The sequence below is a fragment of the Lampetra fluviatilis genome, chromosome 72 (genome assembly GCF_964198595.1).
Source record: "Lampetra fluviatilis chromosome 72, kcLamFluv1.1, whole genome shotgun sequence".
Taxonomy (NCBI): domain Eukaryota; kingdom Metazoa; phylum Chordata; class Hyperoartia; order Petromyzontiformes; family Petromyzontidae; genus Lampetra; species Lampetra fluviatilis.
Window position 1 is genome coordinate 101,303 of NC_136346.1, and position 22,698 is coordinate 124,000.

Sequence of the window (22,698 nt, forward strand, 5' to 3'; positions counted from 1 at the left end):
TGGTCTGATCAAATAATGCGGTTGAATCAGAAATGATTTTGTTGGTTTTAGTGACGAGGCTGTTGGTGGGGTCTCTTTTTATTTTTGTATAGCTGCCATCGTTGAGTAGTTCTTGAATTTTGTTGTTGTATTCTATTTTGTCCATGATGACAGTGGCATTGCCTTTGTCGGCTGGGAGGATGACAATGTCATCCCTCTTTTTTAATTGAGCTAATTCAAAACGCTCATCTTTGCTGATGTTGCTAGCTGGCATCTTAGCGTTTTTGAGGGTTGCAGAGATTTCGGATCTTGCTACGTCTGCAGCGATGTGACTCAGGCCCTTGAGAGCTACATCTACTCGAGCAATTATATCATTAACTGGTATGTGTTTAGGTGTGACTGCAAAGTTTAGTCCTTTAGCTAAAACGAATTTCAGACCTTCAGAAATAGAACTGTTACTGCGATTAATTACGACTTTGTTAACATCTAGCTTTTCAAAGTGTGGGTCCGGTTTCTTGTTTGAGAGGCGGTTGAATTTGGAAAGCAAGTTGTCCTTACATTTAGTCGACATAGCGGCAGCTGAAGAGGCAGTCATTTTTTCCACGTGTTCCCAATCCGATGTGGACATTGTTGCACTCAAAGATAAGTGTGATTTGTAGAGTGTCTTGTCTAACTGATCTAGTTCGGTGCGCATAAGTCTGATTTTCTCTGAGATAAGAACTAAGCTAGTTCTAGACAGAATTAGTTTCGCATTAGAAGAAGTTACAGCAGCAGATGTTAGTGTAAATGCGTTTGGTATTACCTTAGAGTCGCGGCATCTCTTCAGAAAGGTGAGAGACTCGATTAGCTGAGCCTTCTTATCACGGAGCTTGTTGAAGGATCTCAAAGTTATGTGGAAACCCTCCCCGTAGAGGCGGTTAAATTTCGATTTAAAGCTTTCGTGACTGCAGCGATTCATCTTCTTGGTTCTTTCGATAAAGTCACGTAGAAGGGAAGTAATAAAATAATAAAAATAAAACATAATAAAATAAAATAATTCTCACGACGTTTCGGCTACAACGCAAGCAGCCGTCTTCAGGTGAAGAGATCAGTTAGACAAGACACTCTACAAATCACACTTATCTTTGAGTGCAACAATGTCCACATCGGATTGGGAACATGTAGAAAAAATGACTGCCTCTTCAGCTGCCGCTATGTCGACTAAATGTAAGGACAACTTGCTTTCCAAATTCAACCGCCTCTCAAACAAGAAACCGGACCCACACTTTGAAAAGCTAGATGTTAACAAAGTCGTAATTAATCGCAGTAACAGTTCTATTTCTGAAGGTCTGAAATTCGTTTTAGCTAAAGGACTAAACTTTGCAGTCACACCTAAACACATACCAGTTAATGATATAATTGCTCGAGTAGATGTAGCTCTCAAGGGCCTGAGTCACATCGCTGCAGACGTAGCAAGATCCGAAATCTCTGCAACCCTCAAAAACGCTAAGATGCCAGCTAGCAACATCAGCAAAGATGAGCGTTTTGAATTAGCTCAATTAAAAAAGAGGGATGACATTGTCATCCTCCCAGCCGACAAAGGCAATGCCACTGTCATCATGGACAAAATAGAATACAACAACAAAATTCAAGAACTACTCAACGATGGCAGCTATACAAAAATAAAAAGAGACCCCACCAACAGCCTCGTCACTAAAACCAACAAAATCATTTCTGATTCAACCGCATTATTTGATCAGACCAAACAGTTCTCGTTGAAACCTTCTGCAGCCAGGCCACCAAGATTATACGGCTTGCCAAAGATACATAAAGAAGATACACCTCTTCGTCCCATTGTCTCTACTATCAACTCCCCCACCTATAAATTGGCTCGTTTTTTGTCTGAAATCCTACGGCCTTTCACTGGAAAAACCACCTCTGCGGTACTAAACTCTACTGACCTGGTATCGACAATCAAGGGGATTGCCCTGTCCCCAGACGACCTGCTTGTCAGTTTTGATGTGGTTTCCTTATTCACCAAGGTTCCTGTACCTGACACCATCGCAATCATTGAAGACTTGGTTCATCAAAGCCTGAATGCTGGGGTACCCCCCCTGGTGAGACACTGCTTAACCAATACATACTTCACCTGGAATGAAACTTTCTACAAGCAAATTGAGGGCACCCCAATGGGCTCCCCCCTATCTCCGGTTGTAGCCAACATCTTCATGGAGAAATTTGAGACGGACGCCATCCAGACTGCCACTCTACGCCCGACCTTATGGAAGAGGTACGTAGACGACACTTTTGTCATCTGGCCACATGGCCGGCCTGCTCTAGACCAATTTCTCGACCACATCAATTCCATACACCCAGCCATCAGATTCACCATGGAAGTCGAAAAAGATGGCAAGCTACCCTTTTTGGATGTCCTGATCAAAAGGAGACCTGATGGTTCAATGAGCCACTCTGTCTACAGGAAAGCCACCCATACGGATGCTTACCTAAAACCGGATTCCCACCACCATCCATCCCAGAAGAATTCCCTCATCAAGACTCTATATCATAGAGCCCAATGCATCTCCGACCATGAACACATTTCCAGTGAACTCAAACACGTACGCCAAGCTCTTAAGGCTAATGGTTACTCCGACTACACAATCCGCAAAGCCATCACTCCAACCATCAAGAAGGATCCTGTTGAGGAGCCTTTCAAGACCATCACCTTACCCTACATTGCTGGGGTCACAAAAAAGATCTCCAAAATCCTGATTAAACACAAGATCCAGGTCCGATTCAACACAGTACATAAAATCCGTGATCTGGTACCGTCTGTAAAAGATGTGGTTCCAGACATACAGTACCCTGGCGTCTACAAACTAAGTTGCCTCTGTGGAAGCAGTTACATTGGGGAAACCAAACGACATGTCTCGGTTCGCATCCGTGAACATAAAGCTGACCTGAAACACGGTAGGACAAACACCTCAGCCGTGGCAGATCACTGTTACAACTCAGTGGGCTCACATGACATTGACTTCTCCAAGACAGAGGTTCTCTGCAAGCCATCTGGCTATCATGAGAGATTCGTTCATGAGGCGATCCACATATACAAACACAGAGACAATTTTAACCGAGAAGATGGATTCTGGCTTAGCAATCATTGGAAGGACGTAATAAACCATTTCGATACACATTAGGGTGGGTAGAATAATACATAGTGTTATATTAAAATGTATAAGGTGGTTTATAGCAATACAGTATATAATTTAATGTTGGGTTTATCTATGGCAGTATATAGTACGGTATATGCTCATGTGATGTAAGAGAATAAAGTTTAGATGGAAGCATATTATATAATTTTTACGACGTAGAATTGTAATGTATTACTTGCTGCTAGTAACTCAGCTTATTGTAGAGTATAGTAAGTATACTGATGGTGCTATGCAGTTTATACTTTAGTTTTTTATGTAGTTTATACTTTAGTTTTCTACGTGGTTGTTTAGTAACTGCAGCTACATATCATTAACATTCCTTTCCTTTGTTAATGCTACTCCCTGCACCCCCCCTTGGTGCTGCTGATCCTGCATAATGCATGGGCATAATATGACTTTGAAACCCCCCCCGCCCACCTCCTACGCATTTCCCATGAATATGCACATTCTTTCTGTTAAGGCGCTCTTCCACCTCCAACCCAGCTTATATATAAGCTCCTAGCTTGGTAGTGTCTCATTCTTCACCTGAAGACGGCTGCTTGCGTTGTATCCGAAACGTCGTGAGAATTATTTTATTTTATTATGTTTTATTTTTATTATTTTATTACTTCCCTTCTACGTGACTTTACCGAAAGAACCAAGAAGAAGCACCAGGTACGTTACAAACACGCCGGCCGGATTGCCACACTCTGCGTCTCGTTACGCAACAGCTCCCCGCATGTTTCCAGACCAAGCCCCATAGCCCGGCCCTTACCTGGTTCGGAGCAGGTCAGGTTGGCGTTCTCGCACGTGCTGTAAGGAAACAGAACAAGCACGGGGCCCGTCACTCAGTGGTGCGTCCTTTGGGTCCGTCCATAAATGACGTCACGCGATTTTGGACGATTTTTGACCCCCCCCCCTCCCCCCCCGTTCGTCACACGGCGTCACAATGATGTAGGAGAAAACATCTATTACAAAGTTTGTTTGCATAGACCACAATACCTGCAGCCATAATGCAAACAAAAAACATAACTCTGATAATATATGCACAACATATCAGAGTTATGTTTTTTGTTTGCATTACGACTGCAGGTATTGTGGTCTATGCAAACATGACTCCTCGTAAAAAAGGTGTCAGTTTTGTTGCCAGATAGAAGGGTAAAAAAAACAATTATCATATTTTTTTTACTGCCAAATGAGGTTCCAATGACACAATTATATTTAAGCGATCTAATCCAAACCCCCCCACCTCCCCCCCTTTACTGTTAAATAAAATGGAGGCTCTAGAATTGGTGTTGTCACAACTTCTCCTGCGCGTTGACGATGACGGCCTTGGTAAACTCACCAGATTTGGCAGGTCTCCGACAGAGTGATCTCTCCGCCGGCTGGAATCTCTTGGTCTCCGAAGAAGCAGCTGCATTCCTCTTTGCGCACACAGCGCATCGTGTTCTCATCCAGGTACGGTGACTCGGACGGGCAGTGCGGGAAGCATCCTGTGTTAAAACACAGATATCGTGAGCGCATCCTGTGTTAAAACACAGATATCGTGAGCGCATCCTGTGTTAAAACACAGATATCGTGAGTGCATCCTGTGTTAAAACACAGATATCGTGAGCGCATCCTGTGTTAAAACACAGATATCGTGAGACGTGATGCATCATCGGCCTGGTGTCTGATGGTGTCCTCACGCTGTTGATGGCTACACCAGTCTCCCCTGAGGAAGAATATCAAGGCGAGAAAAGAAGGTGCGATTCTGCCGTGCGGGCCTAGTGAGGGCCTAGCGACGCACCTTCCATGGCGGGCAGGGGAATGGCGCCGGCCTGCGCCCGCTCCTTGCAGGTGAGCGGCAGGTTCCCGCATGGGCTGTAGTGCCACGTGCAGTCGCCTTCGTCCTGATCGAAGAAGTCGCAGAACACCGCTGCAACGGGAAGAGCGCACGGGAGGGAAGTACCGCACGTTGGATCTGCCTCCAGTGCACAAAAGTCGGACCGATTGGACATAGAAGCTGGCCTGAAGATGAAAAAAACACTAAAAACACTAAAACCCCCCAAAAAACTAAAAAAACCTAAAAAGCAGTAAAAACCGAAAAAAACTAAAAACACTAAAAACCTAAAAAACCAAAACACAAAAAAACTGAAGAAATACCCAACAACACTAAAAACTGAAATTTTACCCAAAAACCACTAAAACCCCCAAAAAAACCCAAAAAAACGCTAAAGACACTAAAAATCGAAAAAACACTAAAAACTGAAAAAATACCCCGAAACCAAAAAAATGAAAAAATTACACCAAAACCACTAAAACCCGATCAAATACCCAAAAGACACCAAAAACCGAAATAAAACCCATAAAGCACTAAAAAAAGAAAAAACCCCAAAAAACCCCAAAAACCGAAAAAAAACCAAAAAGCTAAAAACCGATGATGTGGGCAGTGATGGGGAAGAAACCGGCAACTATTTGGACGGGCATATGTAGAATGGGCAACAACAGGAACATTGCGAGTGGTGCTGTGGTTCGGAAAAATGGATGGTACCTTGAAGAGAGAAAGACTTTTAACAGAGAATGGATTGAGGACATCGACGTAAGAGATCGGTGCCAGGAAGATGTGGCCACTACTTGAGCCATATTGGCACAAGACGGAGAATAGAAACACATGGCGAAGTGTGCAGTGGACACCAATGGGCCCACGGCTCACGACGACGATGATGATGATGTGCTGAGTAGCTGCGAGCGACTTGCTCCGAGGAAAGTTTGCTCAACGATCGAAACTTCACGTGACTCCACAAGCAAGGCACTCAACGAGTCAAAGCTTCACCATTGGAACCTCATTTGCCAGTAAAAAATATGATAATTGTGTCTTTTACCCTTCTATCTGGCAACAAAACTGACACCTTTTTTTACAAGGAGTCATGGTTGCATAGACCACAATACCTGCAGCCATAATGCAAACAAAAAACATAACTCTGATAATGATATGCACTGTCCTTGAAGTTGATTGGTCCACACCCGAGACAGCTTTCCTTAGAGCCTAGTCTCACATGGGTTGGACCAGATGACGCCAAATGGCGCAGGTATTGTGGTACGCGTGCGTATGGTCGCACACGTGGACACAATCCACTCCTGCGCTGCTGCTCTAGAGTTGAGGTGGGTGGGCAGGGTGCACATCTGGATCGCAAGGTCAGCAGGTTGACCATTAAATCACGGTAACTTCCCCAGTAACTTTCGATTTAAAACTTTCGTGACTGCAGGGATTCATCTTCTTGGTTCTTTCGGTGAAGTCGTCACGTAGAATGGAAATAATAAAATAATAAAAATAAAACATCGTAAAATACAATTCTCACGACGTTTCGGCCAAAACGCAAGCAGCCGTCCTCAGGTGAAGAATAGGTCTGTCGGAAAGACAGCTCATTCTGACGCTGTCTTTCTCATTCAGACGCTGTCTTTCCGACAGACCTGTTCTTCACCTGAGGACGGCTGCTTGCGTTGTGGCCGAAACGTCGTGAGAATTATTTTATAATGTTTGATTTTTATTATTTTATTATTTCCCTTCTACGTGATGACTTTACCGAAAGAACCACAAGAAAATTATTCCCCAGTAACGTCGGTGCCAAGAGCCGTCAGCACCGCCCGGCGGTCCACTCACGGCAGCGGTCGGGCGTCCTCCACTTGACGCAGATGCCGGCCTCGTTGCAGGCCTGGGCGTAGGACGCCACCGCGGTGCAGAAGCACTCGCAGTCGCCGCCCGAGTCGCACGCGCACGAGTCGCGCACGCACGCCTCGAAGAAGGGGGCACGGTCCACCTGTTAGAGAAGGGGTCAGGGTGAGAGGTAGATACGAGGTCATTGTTAGAGATGGGGTGAGGGTTAGAGACTGGGTGAGGGTTAGAGACGGGGTGAGGGTTAGAGGCTGGGTGAGGGTGAGAGGCTGGGTGAGGGTTAGAGGCTGGGTGAGGGTGAGAGGCTGGGTGAGGGTTAGAGACTGGGTGAGGGTTAGAAGCTGGGTGAGGGTTAGAGACTGGGTGAAGGTTAGAGGCTGGGTGAGGGATAGAGACGGGGTAAGGGTTAGAGGCTGGGTGAGGGTTAGAGACGGGGTGAGGGTTAGAGACTGGGTGAGGGTTAGAGACTGGGTGAGGGTTAGAGGCTGGGTGAGGGTTAGAGGCTGGGTGAGGGTTAGAGGCTGGGTGAGGGTTAGAGACTGGGTGAGGGTTAGAGGCTGGGTGAGGGTTAGAGACTGGGTGAAGGATAGAGGCTGGGTGAGGGTTAGAGACTTGGTGAGAGTTAGAGACTGGGTGAGGGTTAGAGACGGGGTAAGGGTTAGAGGCTGGGTGAGGGATAGAGGCTGGGTGAGGGTTAGAGACTGGGTGAGGGTTAGAAGCTGGGTGAGGGTTAGAGACTGGGTGAGGGATAGAGGCTGGGTGAGGGTTAGAGACTGGGTGAGGGTTAGAAGCTGGGTGAGGGTTAGAGACTGGGTGAAGGTTAGAGGCTGGGTGAGGGATAGAGACGGGGTAAGGGTTAGAGGCTGGGTGAGGGATAGAGACTGGGTGAGGGTTAGAGGCTGGGTGAGGGTTAGAGACTGGGTGAGGGTTAGAGGCTGGGTGAGGGTTAGAGACTGGGTGAAGGTTAGAGGCTGGGTGAGGGTTAGAGACTGGGTGAGGGTTAGAGGCTGGGTGAGGGTTAGAGACTGGGTGAAGGATAGAGGCTGGGTGAGGGTTAGAGACTGGGTGAAGGATAGAGGCTGGGTGAGGGTTAGAGACGGGGTAAGGGTTAGCGGCTGGGTGAGGGATAGAGGCTGGGTGAGGGTTAGAGGCTGGGTGAGGGTTAGAGGCTGGGTGAGGGTTAGAGGCTGGGTGAGGGTTAGAGACTGGGTGAGGGTTAGAGGCTGGGTGAGGGTTAGAGACGGGGTGAGGGTTAGAGACTGGGTGAGGGTTAGAGACTGGGTGAGGGTTAGAGGCTGGGTGAGGGTTAGAGACTGGGTGAGGGTTAGAGGCTGGGTGAGGGTTAGAGGCTGGGTGAGGGATAGAGGCTGGGTGAGGGTTAGAGGCTGGGTGAGGGTTAGAGGCTGGGTGAGGGTTAGAGACGGGGTGAGGGTTAGAGACGGGGTGAGGGTTAGAGACTGGGTGAGGGTTAGAGACTGGGTGAGGGTTAGAGACTGGGTGAGGGATAGAGGCTGGGTGAGGGTTAGAGGCTGGGTGAGGGTTAGAGACGGGGTGAGGGTTAGAGGCTGGGTGAGGGTTAGAGACGGGGTGAGGGTTAGAGACGGGGTGAGGGTTAGAGACGGGGTGAGGGTTAGAGACTGGGTGAGGGTTAGAGGCTGGGTGAGGGTTAGAGACGGGGTGAGGGTTAGAGACGGGGTGAGGGTTAGAGACGGGGTGAGGGTTAGAGACTGGGTGAGGGTTAGAGACGGGGTGAGGGATAGAGGCTGGGTGAGGGATAGAGGCTGGGTGAGGGTTAGAGACGGGGTGAGGGTTAGAGGCTGGGTGAGGGTTAGAGGCTGGGTGAGGGTTAGAGACGGGGTGAGGGTTAGAGACTGGGTGAGGGTTAGAGGCTGGGTGAGGGTTAGAGACGGGGTGAGGGTTAGAGACTGGGTGAGGGTTAGAGACTGGGTGAGGGATAGAGGCTGGGTGAGGGTTAGAGGCTGGGTGAGGGTTAGAGACGGGGTGAGGGTTAGAGGCTGGGTGAGGGTTAGAGACGGGGTGAGGGTTAGAGACGGGGTGAGGGTTAGAGACGGGGTGAGGGTTAGAGGCTGGGTGAGGGATAGAGGCTGGGTGAGGAGCACATGAGTCACACACACACACACAGACACACACACACACACAGACACACACACACACACAGACACACACACACACACAGACACACACACACACACAGACACACACACACACAGACACACACACACAGACACACACACACACGCCTCGAAGAACGGAGCGCGCTCCACCTGTTGGGGGATTGAGCGAGAGGAGGCGACATATCAGGGAGCACGCAAATGAGGGGGCTGGTGAAGACGACGCGCTACGCGCTCAACAAGAGTTCGACTGCGGGAGCAGCAGGTGGCCCGCGCGTCGCGTACGTGGCTGTGGCAGTCTTGGAAGATGTCGCTCTGCAGGATGTTGCACTTGCGCTGCGCCCAGGCGAGGCGGTAGTGGTTGCTGGCGCATGGCTGAGCGTCGTCCGTCACGGCGCTGCACGAATCCTTGCTCTTCCAGCTGTTGCCGAAGGCGATGGCGCTCGCCACGGAGGAGCCGCCGCGCGTCGTGAAGTCGTCACGGACGTCACCGTTGAAGTTGCCGCACAGGCCGCACACTTTGCCCTGCGGAGCGTTGCGCAACCACGCAGAGGCGGAACCATCGTCAGTGCACCGCATGCCTCACCTCGGGGTGCCCAGCGTGGCTATGAGATGTTAACTGCTGGATCTCCGCTCTGTTTCAAAGAATTACCTGCTGGATCTCCGCTCTGTTTCAAAGAACAAATGTGACCTAAGGTCTTTTCTCATTTACCAGCTTCACATTCCCTATTGCCCCCAGGGTCTGGAATGCTATTGCCAATAAACTGCAACTTGAATCACTACCTATGAGATCTTTACTCAAAACTGCTCAAAACTGCTCTGCGTTATGGCCGAAACGTCGTGAGAATTGTATTTTATTATGTTTTATTTTTATTATTTTATTATTTCCCTTCTACGTGACTTTCATGAAAGAACCAAGAAGATCAACGTGACTTTACCGAAAATTAAGTTTCGTTTAATGGCATCGTCCTCATCAGCATCACGGAGACGACATATACCGTCGACCCCATTTATGTTTGCAGTTTCATCGGTAAGGCAACTGTCGCTTAGCAAAAGCCTCGGCGGAAAAAGTGTTGAACCATCTTGTGAATCCAAGAGGGCATCCTGGCAATTCCGTAGTTTACGCTTCCAAATTAACTCAGTGCAGCAGTTTCTTAATACTCTGTAATTGGTACCATTTGAGTCCAACATTTATTTGTTTACTGATCTTCCAGGCTACGTTCCTGCAGCGGATGAGTAGGGGCGAGATCTGGGTTAAACCACGAAGCCTGATTTCCCTTAACTCTGAACGTATTCAGTGGAGTGTGTGTGTCAGCGATGGGCAGATTTGTCTTTCTAAACAAGTGACCTCGAGATATCCAAAGTGGAGATCGCAGGCAAGACCTTGATGACCAAAACACACCGCCATCATTATTAGCATCGTTAGTGGACCGCACATCTCACCCCGAGTGTCACGCCGTCGTCACCATCTCCTACAACAACTCCAAAAAACATCACCGATGATAACACGGTCGAGTCTCTCACACCACCATCCCAACGATCTGCACCATCTTCACCATCACCATCATCTTCCTCCACCACCATCTCCACCACCATCACGACCATCTCCACCACCATCTCCACCACCATCACCACCATCTCCACCACCATCTCCACCATCTCCACCACCATCACCACCATCTCCACCACCATCACCACCATCTCCACCACCATCACCATCATCTCCATCACCACCATCTCCACCACCACGACCCTGACCCTGTACTCGGAATCGAGCTTGATGAAGATGCTCGTGCATCGGTCCCACATGACCATGACGCTACCACCACCACCTCCACCACCATCACCACCATCTCCACCACCATCACCACCATCCCCACCACCATCTCCACCACCATCCACCATCCCCACCACCACCACCACCAACACAGTGACCCTGACCTTGTACTTGGAGTCGAGCTTGACGAAGATGCTCGTGCGCCGGTCCCACATGACCATGACTCCGATGGCGGCCTGCACGATGCGGTAGAGCCCCACCGAGTGGACGCTCAGCGAGTTGACGTCGGGGAAGACGCCGTCTCCGCCCACGGGAACCACCGTCACCTCCCCGTCCGCCATCTGAACCTCCACGTTGTAAGCCTGGGTGGAGCAAGCCGCGGGCGGGGGGGGGGCAGACAAACTAGCGGTCAGGGCAAGTAACACCACTAAAGCAGAGCAGCAAGATCCATAAAAAAAAGTTGTCAGTTTTGTTGCCAGATAGAAGGGTAAAAAAACAATTATCATATTTTTTCTTCTGGCAAATGAGGTTCCAATGGTGTAAATGCTTCACCCCGAACTCTCATACTCTGATGGTGCGTTGTCTTTGAGTTGTGCGCCTTTTGGCGTCATCTGGTCCAACCCATGTGAGACTAGGCTCTGAGGAAAGCTGTCTCGGGTGTGGACCAATCAACTTCAAGGACAGTGCATACACTATCAGAGTTGTGTTTTTTGTTAGCATTATGACTGCAGATATTGTGGTCTATGTAAACATGACTCCTTGTATAAAAAAAAGTTGTCAGTTTTGTTGCCAGATAGAAGGGTAAAAAACCAATTATCAAGATACATCAATTTTCGCCTTCACGAAATTTGTATTGAGTGCCACAAACGAGAAGCTTTTGGATGGGCGGCTTTCCGCGTTGATGCACTGCGCACAGTTTACCCTACGTGGCCCACGTCACCGGCTCTCTGCTTCTTAGTCCGTACAATGGCTGTTCGCGTCATGTTCCGTGTGTCCGAATTCATCGTGTTATCGGCCATTTTACTTTTAAGAGTGACCCCTTCAAGTAGGAGTTAGCGAGCGTGGGTCAACGTCGCCGGCTATTTACTCCGGCAGAAGAAATCGTGGCAAGCTGCGAGACTGGTCACCGAGCTGGACATCGCGACAAAGCACAAGAAAGGAGGACACTTGGTAGACATTGTTCATGGGGTGGGGTGGGGGGGGGGGGAGGTAGAGGTGCAACCAGAGGTCGCAAACGGGTTTTGATTCCTTACCCGTACCCGTACCCGGCCGCACCAGGGTCGCAAACGGGTACCCGTACCCGGCCGGGTACGGGTAGCCGGGTATCGGGTAGGGTACGGGTATCGGGTACCCGGTTGCGACCTCTGGGTTCAACCACCGCTACCGTTTTCCAACTTGTATGTCCGTGTGTTGAACTTCTATCGCACCATACGTAGCCAGCCGTGCTAACGGAGGTGCGGGAGAGTCTCGCTTGCGCCCACCTTGATGAAGAAGCGCACCGACTTGGAGCAGGTGGTCCCCGCCGTGCCACAGTCCTCGTTGTCCGTGATGATCTGGAAGCTGCCCTCCTGGTTGGCGCAGTAGTCCTGTGTCCGGGGAGGGGCGGTGGTGGTAGTGGTGGTGGTGGCGGTGGTGGTGGTGGTGGTGGTGGTTGAAGGGGAGCGGCACGGTTAGTCATGCGGCCGCCGTAACCACCCACCAATGGTGTTGGTGGTTCTTGGAACCACACAGTCAACATCCAATCACAGTCACCATGCAATCATAGCCATTGTCCACTCACAGTGAACATCCAATCACAGTCACCATGCAATCATAGCCATCGTCCAATCACAGTCCACTCACAGTTATCCAATCACAGCTGTCTACTCATAGTCACTGTCCACTCGGTCACCGTCCAATCACAGTCATCATCCAATCACGGTCATTCAGTCACAGTTGTCCAATTACAGTCATCATCCAATCGCAGTCGTCCACTCGCAGTCACCGGTGACTAGTTGAGTGTCAGCTCCCGGCTCACCTGCACGACGCCGTAGTCACACTTGCCGTCGAACACGAAGCGCTTGCCGTCGAAGGTGACGTAATGGCCGTCCCCGTACATCTTGCAGGCGCCGGGGCACGGCTGGACGGTGCAGCTCCACGCGCCGCCACTGCACACGCTGCAAAGGCGAAGAAGATTCCACCAGTTTAGCAGTCGCCAGAGTGTTGGGGCAAGTGCCGCTCTTTGTCATATATAGACTCACACACAGAGACCCAAAAACTCACACGGAGATCCGTAGACTGACACAGAGATCCATAGACTCTCACAGGGACCCATAGACTCACACAGAGATCCATAGACTCGCACAGAGATCCATAGACTTGCACAGAGACCCACAGATTCACACAGAGATCCATAGACTCACACAGGTACCCATAGACTCACACAGAGATCCATAAACTCTCACAGAGATCCACAGACTCACACAGAGACCCACAGACTCACACAGAGTTCCATAGACTCACACAGGGACCCATAGACTCACACAGAGATCCATAGACTCACACAGATATCCGTAGACTTGCACAGAGACCCGTAGACTCACACAGAGATCCGTAGACTCACACAGAGCTCCGTAGACTCACACAGAGACCTGTAGAATCACACAGAGATCCGTAGACTCACACAAGGACACATAGACTCACACAGAGATCCATAGACTCACACAGAGACCCACAAACTCACACAGAAACCCATAGAATCACACAGAGATCCATAGACTCACACAGAGATCCATAGACTCACACAGAGACCCACAGACTCACACAAGGATGCATAGACTCACACAGAGACCCATAGACTCACACAGAGATCCATAGACTCACACAGAGACCCACAGACGCACACAGAGACCGGTAGACTCACACAGAGATCCATAGACTCACACAGAGATCCACAGACTCACACAGGGACCCATAGACTCACACAGAGATCCATAGACTCACACAAAAAAGACCCATAGACTCACACAGAGATCCATAGACTCACACATAGATCCATAGACTCACACAGAAACCCATAGACTCACACAGAGACCCACAGACTCACACAGAAATCCATAGACTCACACAGAGACCCATAGACTCACACAGAGACCCATAGACTCACACAGAGACCTGTAGACTCACACAGAGATCCGTAGACTCACACAGAGACCCACGGACTCACACAAGGACGCATAGACTCGCACAGAGACCCACAGACTCTCACAGGGACCCGTAGGCTCGTACAGAAACCCGTAGACTCACACAGAGACCCATAGACTCACACAAAGACCCGTAGACTCAGACAGAGATCCATAGACTTGCACAGAGGAGACCAGTAGCAAGTGGTTAGTATGGGTGCTGGTGCGAGGAATACAATTAGGGGACGCCATGTCACCATTTCCCCTTCCTTCCTCGCACCCCCCCCCCCAAACCCCATTTGTCGTAAGCCAGCATCCTGGCCTTTTTGGCCCTTTCTAGAGGACCTGCCACAGGTGGCCACCCGGCCCTGGCCAACGCCCTGGACCCGTGGCAGGCCTGGCCATGCGGGCATCTCACAGGGACTTTCTACCCCTCGTCATGACTGGAGCCAGAAACAGGCCACCGAACACAGAGAACCAGGTGGTACCGGTCCAGCTCCTGACAGAGGAGTGGCAGCCTCTCCTCCACATACACACTAGAAACAATCCACCAGACTTCCTGAATTCCACAGAGATTCAGGCGGTACCGGTCCAGCTCCTGACAGAGGAGTGGCAGCCTCTCCTCTGGTGACTCTAAGACGCACCATTTGTTGCAGTCGAGGTTGACGGACTCGCCCTTCCCGTAGACGCGGCCGTTGTGCAGGCAGGGGCAGTCCTCGGGCGCAACGCAGAAGCCTCCATCGTCCAAGACCAGCCCAGGAGCACAGGTGCAGCCAGACTCGCACACCACGGCCACCTGGTGTGTGTGTGGGAGAGAGGCGGGTTGCAGAGAGACGTTGACGTTTTTGTTGTAGTACAGAGTTAGACTGATGGCCTTAATCTAAGTTGTCTTGTGGTTGTTGTTGTTGTTTGACTTGCATCCCACTGGGATGTTTGCACACAGCGTTGGTGTACGGTGCTTTTTCTGCGATATGTTGCTGTCTTTTCTTGGATTTTCTGTTTGCACTCAGTCACATATTCACTTTAAGATGCTTTCTTGTTCATGTTTTTGTTTTTTTGTTTGTTGCGGTTGCACCCGATTCAAGAGCCGAATGGCTCACAGGGCTACACCTAATAAATTAAACTTGAAAACATGAGATGTTAACTACCTTGCCTGGTATACAGGCGTTCGTGGGTTCGATCCCAACCCTGACGCCTGCTGTATGCAGGGTGCTTCAAAACAATGTTAACGCTTCTAGAAATTTGCAACGATACCACGATGAATGTACTTGAAACTTGACACACACCACGGACACACACGGTGTCCACAATGGAGGCGTTTTTGTTAATTCTTTGGGGGTCACTTCGCGTAAATAAAGTGTCAACCTGCGCGCGAGTGAGCCCGGGGAACGATGTCGGCTTAGGGGGTGTGCGATCATCGAGAATCAAGGGGAAATACAAACAAACAACAACAACCACTGGAACGATAATTGGTTTTTTACCCTTCTATCTGGCAACAAAACTGACACCTTTTAACAAGGAGTCATGTTTGCATAGACCGCAATACCTGCAGTCATAATGCAAACAAAAGACATAACTCTGATAATGTGCACTGTCCTTGAAGTTGATTGGTCCACACCCGAGACAGCTTTCCTTAGAGCCTAGTCTCACATGGGTTGGACCAGATGACGCCAAAACTGTCCTTGAAGTTGACCAATCAACTTCAAGGACAGTGCACATTATCAGAGTTATGTCTTTTGTTTGCATTATGACTGCAGGTATTGTGGTCTATGCAAACATGACTCCTTGTAAAAAGGTGTCAGTTTTGTTGCCAGATAGAAGGGTAAAAAAACAATTATCATATTTTTACTGGCAAATGAGGTTCCCATAGTGTAGAAACCATTGGAACCTCATTTGCCAGTAAAAATATGATAATTGTTTTTTTACCCTTCTATCTGGCAACAAAACCGACACCTTTTTTGTTTTACAAGGAGTCATGTTTACATAGACCACAATACCTGCAGTCATAATGCAAACAAAAAACGCAATTTTGATAATGTGCACTGTCCTTGAAGTTGATTGGTCCACAGAGAAACAAGCGGTCCAGAGAAATAAAAAAAGGTGTCAGTGTTGTTGCCAGATAGAAAGGTAAAAAAACAATTATCAAACAACGCAAGATGGAAGCCACCCCCCACCCCCTCCCCAGGGAATTACATGGCTAGAGAGCTCAACGATTTGGGGAAAATATCCAATTGCGATTTTTCACAGACAGATATTGCGATTTGATTTGCGAATAATTTTTTTTAAAGTCAAGCTTAAGTTCAATAATCACTGTGTAATAGATTTAAAACACGTGATGGAGCATTACCACATGATGCCTTCAAAATATGAACTGCTCTATATATTCTAATGCAAGGATGATAACTTAAAGATATGAATTGCTTTAAAACCAATTTTTTTTTATGTTTCAATTGAAATAGAACATTTGTTAAGTTAAATAAATATGCTGCTGATGATGCTGCTACTGCTGATGATGCTGCCATTGATGATGATGCTGCTGCTGATGCTGCTGATTATGCTGATGCTGCTGATGATGCTGCTGCTGATGATGATGCTGCTGCTGATGATGCTGATGATGGTAATGATAATGCTGCTGATGCTGCCGCTGCTGCTGCTGATGATGCTGCCACTGATGATGATGCTGCTGATGCTGCTGAGTATGCTGAGGCTGCTGATGATAATGCTGCTAATGCTGCCACTGATGATGATGCTGCTGCTGATGCTGCTGATGATGATGCTGATGCTGCTGATGATAATGCTGCTGCTGATGCTGCCATTGATGATGATGATGTTGATGATGCTGATGCTGCTGATGATAATGCTGCTGCTGCTGATGCTGTCACTGATGATGCTGCTGCTGCTGCTGCTGATGCTGCCACTGATGATGATGCTGCCACTGCTGATGATGATGCTGCTGATGATGATGCTGCTGATGATAATGCTGCTGCTGCTGATGATGATGCTGCTGATGATGATACTGCTGATGCTGCTGATGATACTGCTGATGATGATACTGCTGCTACTGCTGATGATGATACTGATGCTGATGCTGATGCTGCTGATGATGCTGATCGGGGACGAGACGTACGCAAGGCAGGCTGAGCGAGCGGCAGCTCCTCTCGCAGGCCTTGCCCAGGTCTCCGTCGGGCAGCGCGGAGCAGTTCACGTAGACCTGGGGCTTCCCGCACACCTCTAGAGTGGGAGGGGAGGAGGAGGGGGAGGAGGACACATCATCAGAATTCTAGATTTGAAGCTTTCGTGACTGCAAGGAATCACACTTAGTTTTTTCGGAAAAAGTCACGTAGGTAAAAAAATTGAAATTAAAATTAATAAAAAATTAATAAAACAATAAAAATCACGACGTTTCGGAGGCAACACAAGTCTCCGTCATCAGGTGGGGACCGTCACAGCCAGATTTGCTGTACATCATCAGAAGCCTCGTCCACGTGGTCACCTCTGCACGTCGTGAGAATTGTATTTTACGATGTTTAATTTTTATTATTTTATTATTTCCCTTCTACGTGGTGACTTTACCGAAAGAACCAAGAAGATGAATCCAATGGTGTAGATGCTTGACCCCGAGCTCTCATACTCTGATGGTGCATTGTCTTTGAGTTGTGCGCCTTTTGGCGTCATCTGGTCCAACACCATGTGAGACTGGGCTCTAAGGAAAGCTGTCTCGGTGTGGACCAATCAACTTCAAGGACAGTGCACACACATTATCAGAGTTGTGTGTTTTGTTTGCATTATGACTGCAGGCATTGTGGTCTATGCAAACATGACTCCTTGTAAAAAAAGGTGTCAGTTTTGTTGCCAGATAAAAGGGTAAAAAAAACAATTATCATATTTCTTCTTCTGGAAAATGAGGTTCCAATGGTGGAAACGTTTTCATCCTCCCGTGGCAAAACCCACACCCACAGTGGAGGGGTTGTTGCGGTGGTTGTGGTGGTTGTTGTGGTTGTTGTGGTTGTTGTGGTGGTGGTGATGGTTGTGGTTGTTGTTTTTTGTGGTGGTGGTTGTGGTGGTGGTGGTGGTTTTGGTGCACCCCGTCTCACCTTGCTGCTGCTGCTTGGGGTTTTCACAATGGAGTACTCCGGACTTGCACACGCTGTGACACACACAGTGACACACACACACATGGTGACATAGTGACACACACAGTGACACACACACACATAGTGACATAGTGACACACACAGTGACACACACAGACACACATAGTGACACACACAGTGACACACACACGGTGTGACACACACAGAGACATACACACACTGGGTGGGTGATTGGGTGGGTGACTGGGTGGGTGACTGGGTGACTGGGGGGGTGACTGGGTGGGTGACTGGGTGGGTGACTGGGTAGGTGACTGGGTGGGTGGTTGGGTGGGTGGATGACTGGGTGGGTGACTGGGTGGGTGGGTGACTGGGGGGGTGACTGGGTGGGTGACTGGGTGGGTGAGTGACTGTGTGAGTGGGTGACTGGGTGACTGGGTGGGTGAGTGACTGGGTGAGTGACTGGGTGGGTGACTGAGTGGGTGACTGAGTGGGTGACTGGGTGGGTGACTGAGTGGGTGGGTGACTGGGTGGGTGAGTGACTGGGTGGGTGGGTGACTGGGTGGGTGGGTGACAGTGTGGGTGACTGACTGGGTGAGTGACTGGGTGGGTGACTGCGTGGGTGCTGCAGCAGTGTCGGTGCCAGGCTAGGTGCACCCCGCTACTCACCATCTCTGGCTGCCGCTCTCGTAGCTCTGTCCGGGAGGCACCACGCGGTTTCCCGCGTAGCAGGGGCAGCCCTCGGGAGGCACGCAGCTGCCCTCCGGCTCCAGCAGCTGCCCCTCGGGGCACAGGCAGCCTGCCCAAAGACAGCAAAGGGCAGCGGTCACCACGGGCAGCCTTGGGCAGGCCGGACGCGAGGGTTGTCGCGGTGGCGAGTGTCACCCCGTGGTGCGCTGTGACTGTACGCTGTGACTGTACGGTGTGGTGTGTGGTGTGTCTGTGTGGTGTCACCCCGTGGTGCGCTGTGACTGTACGGTGTGGTGTGACCCCGTGGTGTGGCGTGACCCCGTGGTGTGGTGTGACCCCGTGGTGTGGTGTGACTGTGTGGTGTGGTGTGACTGTGTGGTGTGACTGTGTGGTGTGGTGTGACTGTGTGGTGTGGTGTGACTGTGTGGTGTGACTGTGTGGTGTGGTGTGACTGTGTGATGTGGTGTGACTGTGTGGTGTGGTGTGACTGTGTGGTGTGGTGTGACTGTTTGGTGTGGTGTGACTGTGTGGTGTGACTGTGTGGTGTGGTGTGACTGTGTGGTGTGACTGTGTGGTGTGGTGTGACCCCGTGGTGTGGTGTGACTGTGTGGTGTGGTGTGACTGTGTGGTGTGGTGTGACTGTGTGGTGTGGTGTGACTGTGTGGTGTGACTGTGTGGTGTGGTGTGACTGTGTGGTGTGACTGTGTGGCGCTGTGCGGGTACCGGAGTAGGGGACGTCTCCGTCACAGGCGGCGGGCTCCACGAACCCGTGGCAGGTCTTGGAGCAAGCGCTCGGAGCCTCGCCCAGAGCCTGGCCAGCCGGGCACGACTCCTCTACACGGCGCACGCACGGACACAGTTATAGCAGAGCCATCCACATCGTCAACATCATCATCCATCGTGGGCCATCATGAGCCATCATCATCATCATCATGAGCCATCATCATCCACATCATCATCATCCATCATGAGCCATCATCATCATCCATCATCATCATCATCCACATCATCATCATCATCATCATCCACATCATCATCATCATCATCCACATCATCCATCATGATCCATCATGAGCCATCATCCATCATCCATCATCATCCATCATCATCCACATCATCATCCATCATGAGCCATCATCATCCATCATCATCATCATCCATCATCATCCACATCATCATCCATAATGAGCCATCATCATCCATCATCATCCATCATCATCATCATCCATCATCATCATCATCCATCATGAGCCATCATCATCCATCATCATCATCATCACCATCATCATCATCACAATCCATCATCACGATCCCCCACCACTCACCGCAGACACCGCTCCCCCAGTTGGCGACGGGGACGCCGCATCATCCACATCATCCACATCAACATCATCATCACCATCAACATCATCCATCACAATCCATCACGATCCATCATCATCACGATCCCCCACTACTCACCACAGACACCGCTGCCCCAGTTGGCGACGGGGACCCCGCGCCTGCCACAGGCTCGTGCCAGGGAGCCCAGCGCACCACAAAACTTCTCCCGGCTCCGGCTCGTGGAGTGGCACACGTCCATCTCGCAGTTCTACACGGGGTGTGTTGGTACACGGGGTGTGTGGGTACACGGGGTGTGTGGGTACACGGGGTGTGTGGGTACACGGGGTGTGTGGGTACACGGGGTGTGTGGGTACACGGGGTGTGTGGGTACACGGGGTGTGTGGGTACACGGGGTGTGTGGGTACACGGGGTGTGTGGGTACACGGGGTGTGTGGGTACACGTGTGTGGGTACACGGGGTGTGGGTATGGGTGTGTTGGTATGCGTGTGTTGGTATGGGTGTGTTGGTATGGGTGTGTTGGTATGGGTGTGTGGGTATGGGTGTGTTGGTATGGGTGTGTTGGTATGGGTGTGTTGGTATGGGTGTGTTGGTATGGGTGTGTTGGTATGCGTGTGTTGGTATGCGTGTGTTGGTATGGGTGTGTTGGTATGGGTGTGTTGGTATGCGTGTGTTGGTATGGGTGTGTTGGTATGGGTGTGTTGGTATAAGTGTGGGTATGTGTGTGGGTATGGGTGTAGGTATGTATGTGTGTGGGTATGGGTGTGTTGGTATAAGTGTGGGTATGTGTGTGTGTGGGTATACGGGTGTGGGTTTGGGTGTGGGCCACAGTCATTCCCTCCCTTCTACGCTTGCAAAACGTGGACCCCCCCCCCCCCCCTAATGGAGCATCTTTGCCAGTTAGAAACATTGAGGCTGGCCTGCCTACGATCCATCCTGGGGTTTAACCTGCAGGCTGGATTGTGTGAGGAGCTCACAAATCCTTGAAAGATCTGGGCAAAGTCCCATCGGTGAGCTCCTCCAGCAGGCAAGGCTGCATTGGCTGGGCCATGTAGCCCGCATGCCCAGCCACCGCATGCCTAAACAGCTTTTGTTCGGCCGGATCGAGGGGGCTAAACGGGCGCGTGCCACAAAGCCGGTAGCGTTTACATGCGCTGAAGCTCGCTACTAACAGCACTTGCCCCCACAGTCTGTTGAGGCTACCCGGGGGAGCTTTGTCTGTGTGTTCACAGTTGCTGCTCGCTACTAACAGCACTTGCCCCCACAGTCTGTTGAGGCTACCCGGGGGAGCTTTGTCTGTGTGTTCACCTTCTTGAAGGGTTCAAAGTCGACGTGCTTGAGGCACTTCTTGAAGATGGGGTGGTCCGAAACGTCGCAGCGCTTGCTCAGCTCCTCTGCGGGAAGCAAAGTGCAACTGTGGTGAGTCTGTGGGTCTCTGTGGTGAGTCTGGGGGTCTCTGTGGTGAGTCTGTGGGTCTCTGTGGTGAGTCTGGGGGTCTCTGTGGTGAGTCTGGGGGTCTCTGTGTGGTGAGTCTGTGGGTCTCTGTGGTGAGTCTGTGGGTCTCTGTGGTGAGTCTGTGGGTCTCTGTGTGGTGAGTCTGGGGGTCTCTGTGGTGAGTCTGGGGGTCTCTGTGGTGAGTCTGGGGGTCTCTGTGTGGTGAGTCTGTGGGTCTCTGTGGTGAGTCTGTGGGTCTCTGTGGTGAGTCTGGGGGTCTCTGTGGTGAGTCTGGGGGTCTCTGTGTGGTGAGTCTGTGGGTCTCTGTGTGGTGAGTCTGTGGGTCTCTGTGGTGAGTCTGTGGGTCTCTGGGGTGAGTCTGTGGGTCTCTGTGTGGTGAGTCTGGGGGTCTCTGTGGTGAGTCTGTGGGTCTCTGGGGTGAGTCTGTGGGTCTCTGTGGTGAGTCTGGGGGTCTCTGTGGTGAGTCTGTGGGTCTCTGGGGTGAGTCTGGGGGTCTCTGTGGTGAGTCTGGGGGTCTCTGTGGTGAGTCTGTGGGTCTCTGTGGTGAGTCTGTGGGTCTCTGGGGTGAGTCTGTGGGTCTCTGTGGTGAGTCTGTGGGTCTCTGTGGTGAGTCTGTGGGTCTCTGTGTGGTGAGTCTGTGGGTCTCTGTGGTGAGTCTGGGGGTCTCTGTGGTGAGTCTGTGGGTCTCTGTGGTGAGTCTGTGGGTCTCTGTGTGGTGAGTCTGTGGGTCTCTGTGGTGAGTCTGGGGGTCTCTGTGGTGAGTCTGTGGGTCTCTGTGTGAGTCTGTGGGTCTCTGTGTGGTGAGTCTGTGGGTCTCTGTGGTGAGTCTGGGGGTCTCTGTGGTGAGTCTGGGGGTCTCTGTGGTGAGTCTGTGGGTCTCTGTGGTGAGTCTGTGGGTCTCTGTGTGGTGAGTCTGTGGGTCTCTGTGGTGAGTCTGTGGGTCTCTGTGGTGAGTCTGTGGGTCTCTGTGGTGAGTCTGGGGGTCTCTGTGGTGATTCTGTGGGTCTCTGGGGTGAGTCTGGGGGTCTCTGTGGTGAGTCTGGGGGTCTCTGTGTGGTGAGTCTGTGGGTCTCTGTGTGGTGAGTCTGTGGGTCTCTGTGTGAGTCTGTGGGTCTCTGTGGTGAGTCTGTGGGTCTCTGTGGTGAGTCTGGGGGTCTCTGTGGTGAGTCTGTGGGTCTCTGGGGTGAGTCTGGGGGTCTCTGTGGTGAGTCTGGGGGTCTCTGTGTGGTGAGTCTGTGGGTCTCTGT

At 50.6% G+C, this 22,698-nt stretch overlaps 1 protein-coding gene and 2 long non-coding RNA genes across 3 annotated transcripts in view; all 3 read right to left on the reverse strand.

The window, feature by feature from the left end:
• Positions 1–3,934: 3,934 nt before the first annotated feature.
• LOC144953150 (uncharacterized) lies at positions 3,935–6,832 on the reverse strand. The gene is made up of 4 exons (XR_013640765.1): positions 6,793–6,832; positions 4,939–5,067; positions 4,495–4,642; positions 3,935–3,962 (listed from the first exon to the last, which is right to left on the reverse strand). It is a non-coding gene; the product is annotated as an uncharacterized LOC144953150 (long non-coding RNA).
• A 792-nt stretch (positions 6,833–7,624) lies between these two features.
• Positions 7,625–22,698, reverse strand: part of LOC144953156 (mucin-2-like) — a 40,502-nt gene continuing 25,428 nt past the window's right edge. Inside the window, exons 15-23 of the mRNA XM_078883717.1 lie at positions 21,305–21,390; positions 20,117–20,246; positions 19,379–19,489; positions 18,635–18,764; positions 11,841–11,844; positions 10,878–11,075; positions 9,222–9,461; positions 9,064–9,089; positions 7,625–7,631 (exon numbers count right to left, since the gene is read on the reverse strand). Of these exons, the coding sequence (XP_078739843.1) occupies positions 7,625–7,631; positions 9,064–9,089; positions 9,222–9,461; positions 10,878–11,075; positions 11,841–11,844; positions 18,635–18,764; positions 19,379–19,489; positions 20,117–20,246; positions 21,305–21,390 (932 nt within the window). The remainder of the gene's footprint in view (positions 7,632–9,063; positions 9,090–9,221; positions 9,462–10,877; positions 11,076–11,840; positions 11,845–18,634; positions 18,765–19,378; positions 19,490–20,116; positions 20,247–21,304; positions 21,391–22,698) is intronic.
• On the reverse strand, positions 12,795–17,101 carry LOC144953149 (uncharacterized). Its single transcript, XR_013640764.1, has 3 exons — positions 17,002–17,101; positions 14,519–14,670; positions 12,795–12,869 (listed from the first exon to the last, which is right to left on the reverse strand). It is a non-coding gene; the product is annotated as an uncharacterized LOC144953149 (long non-coding RNA).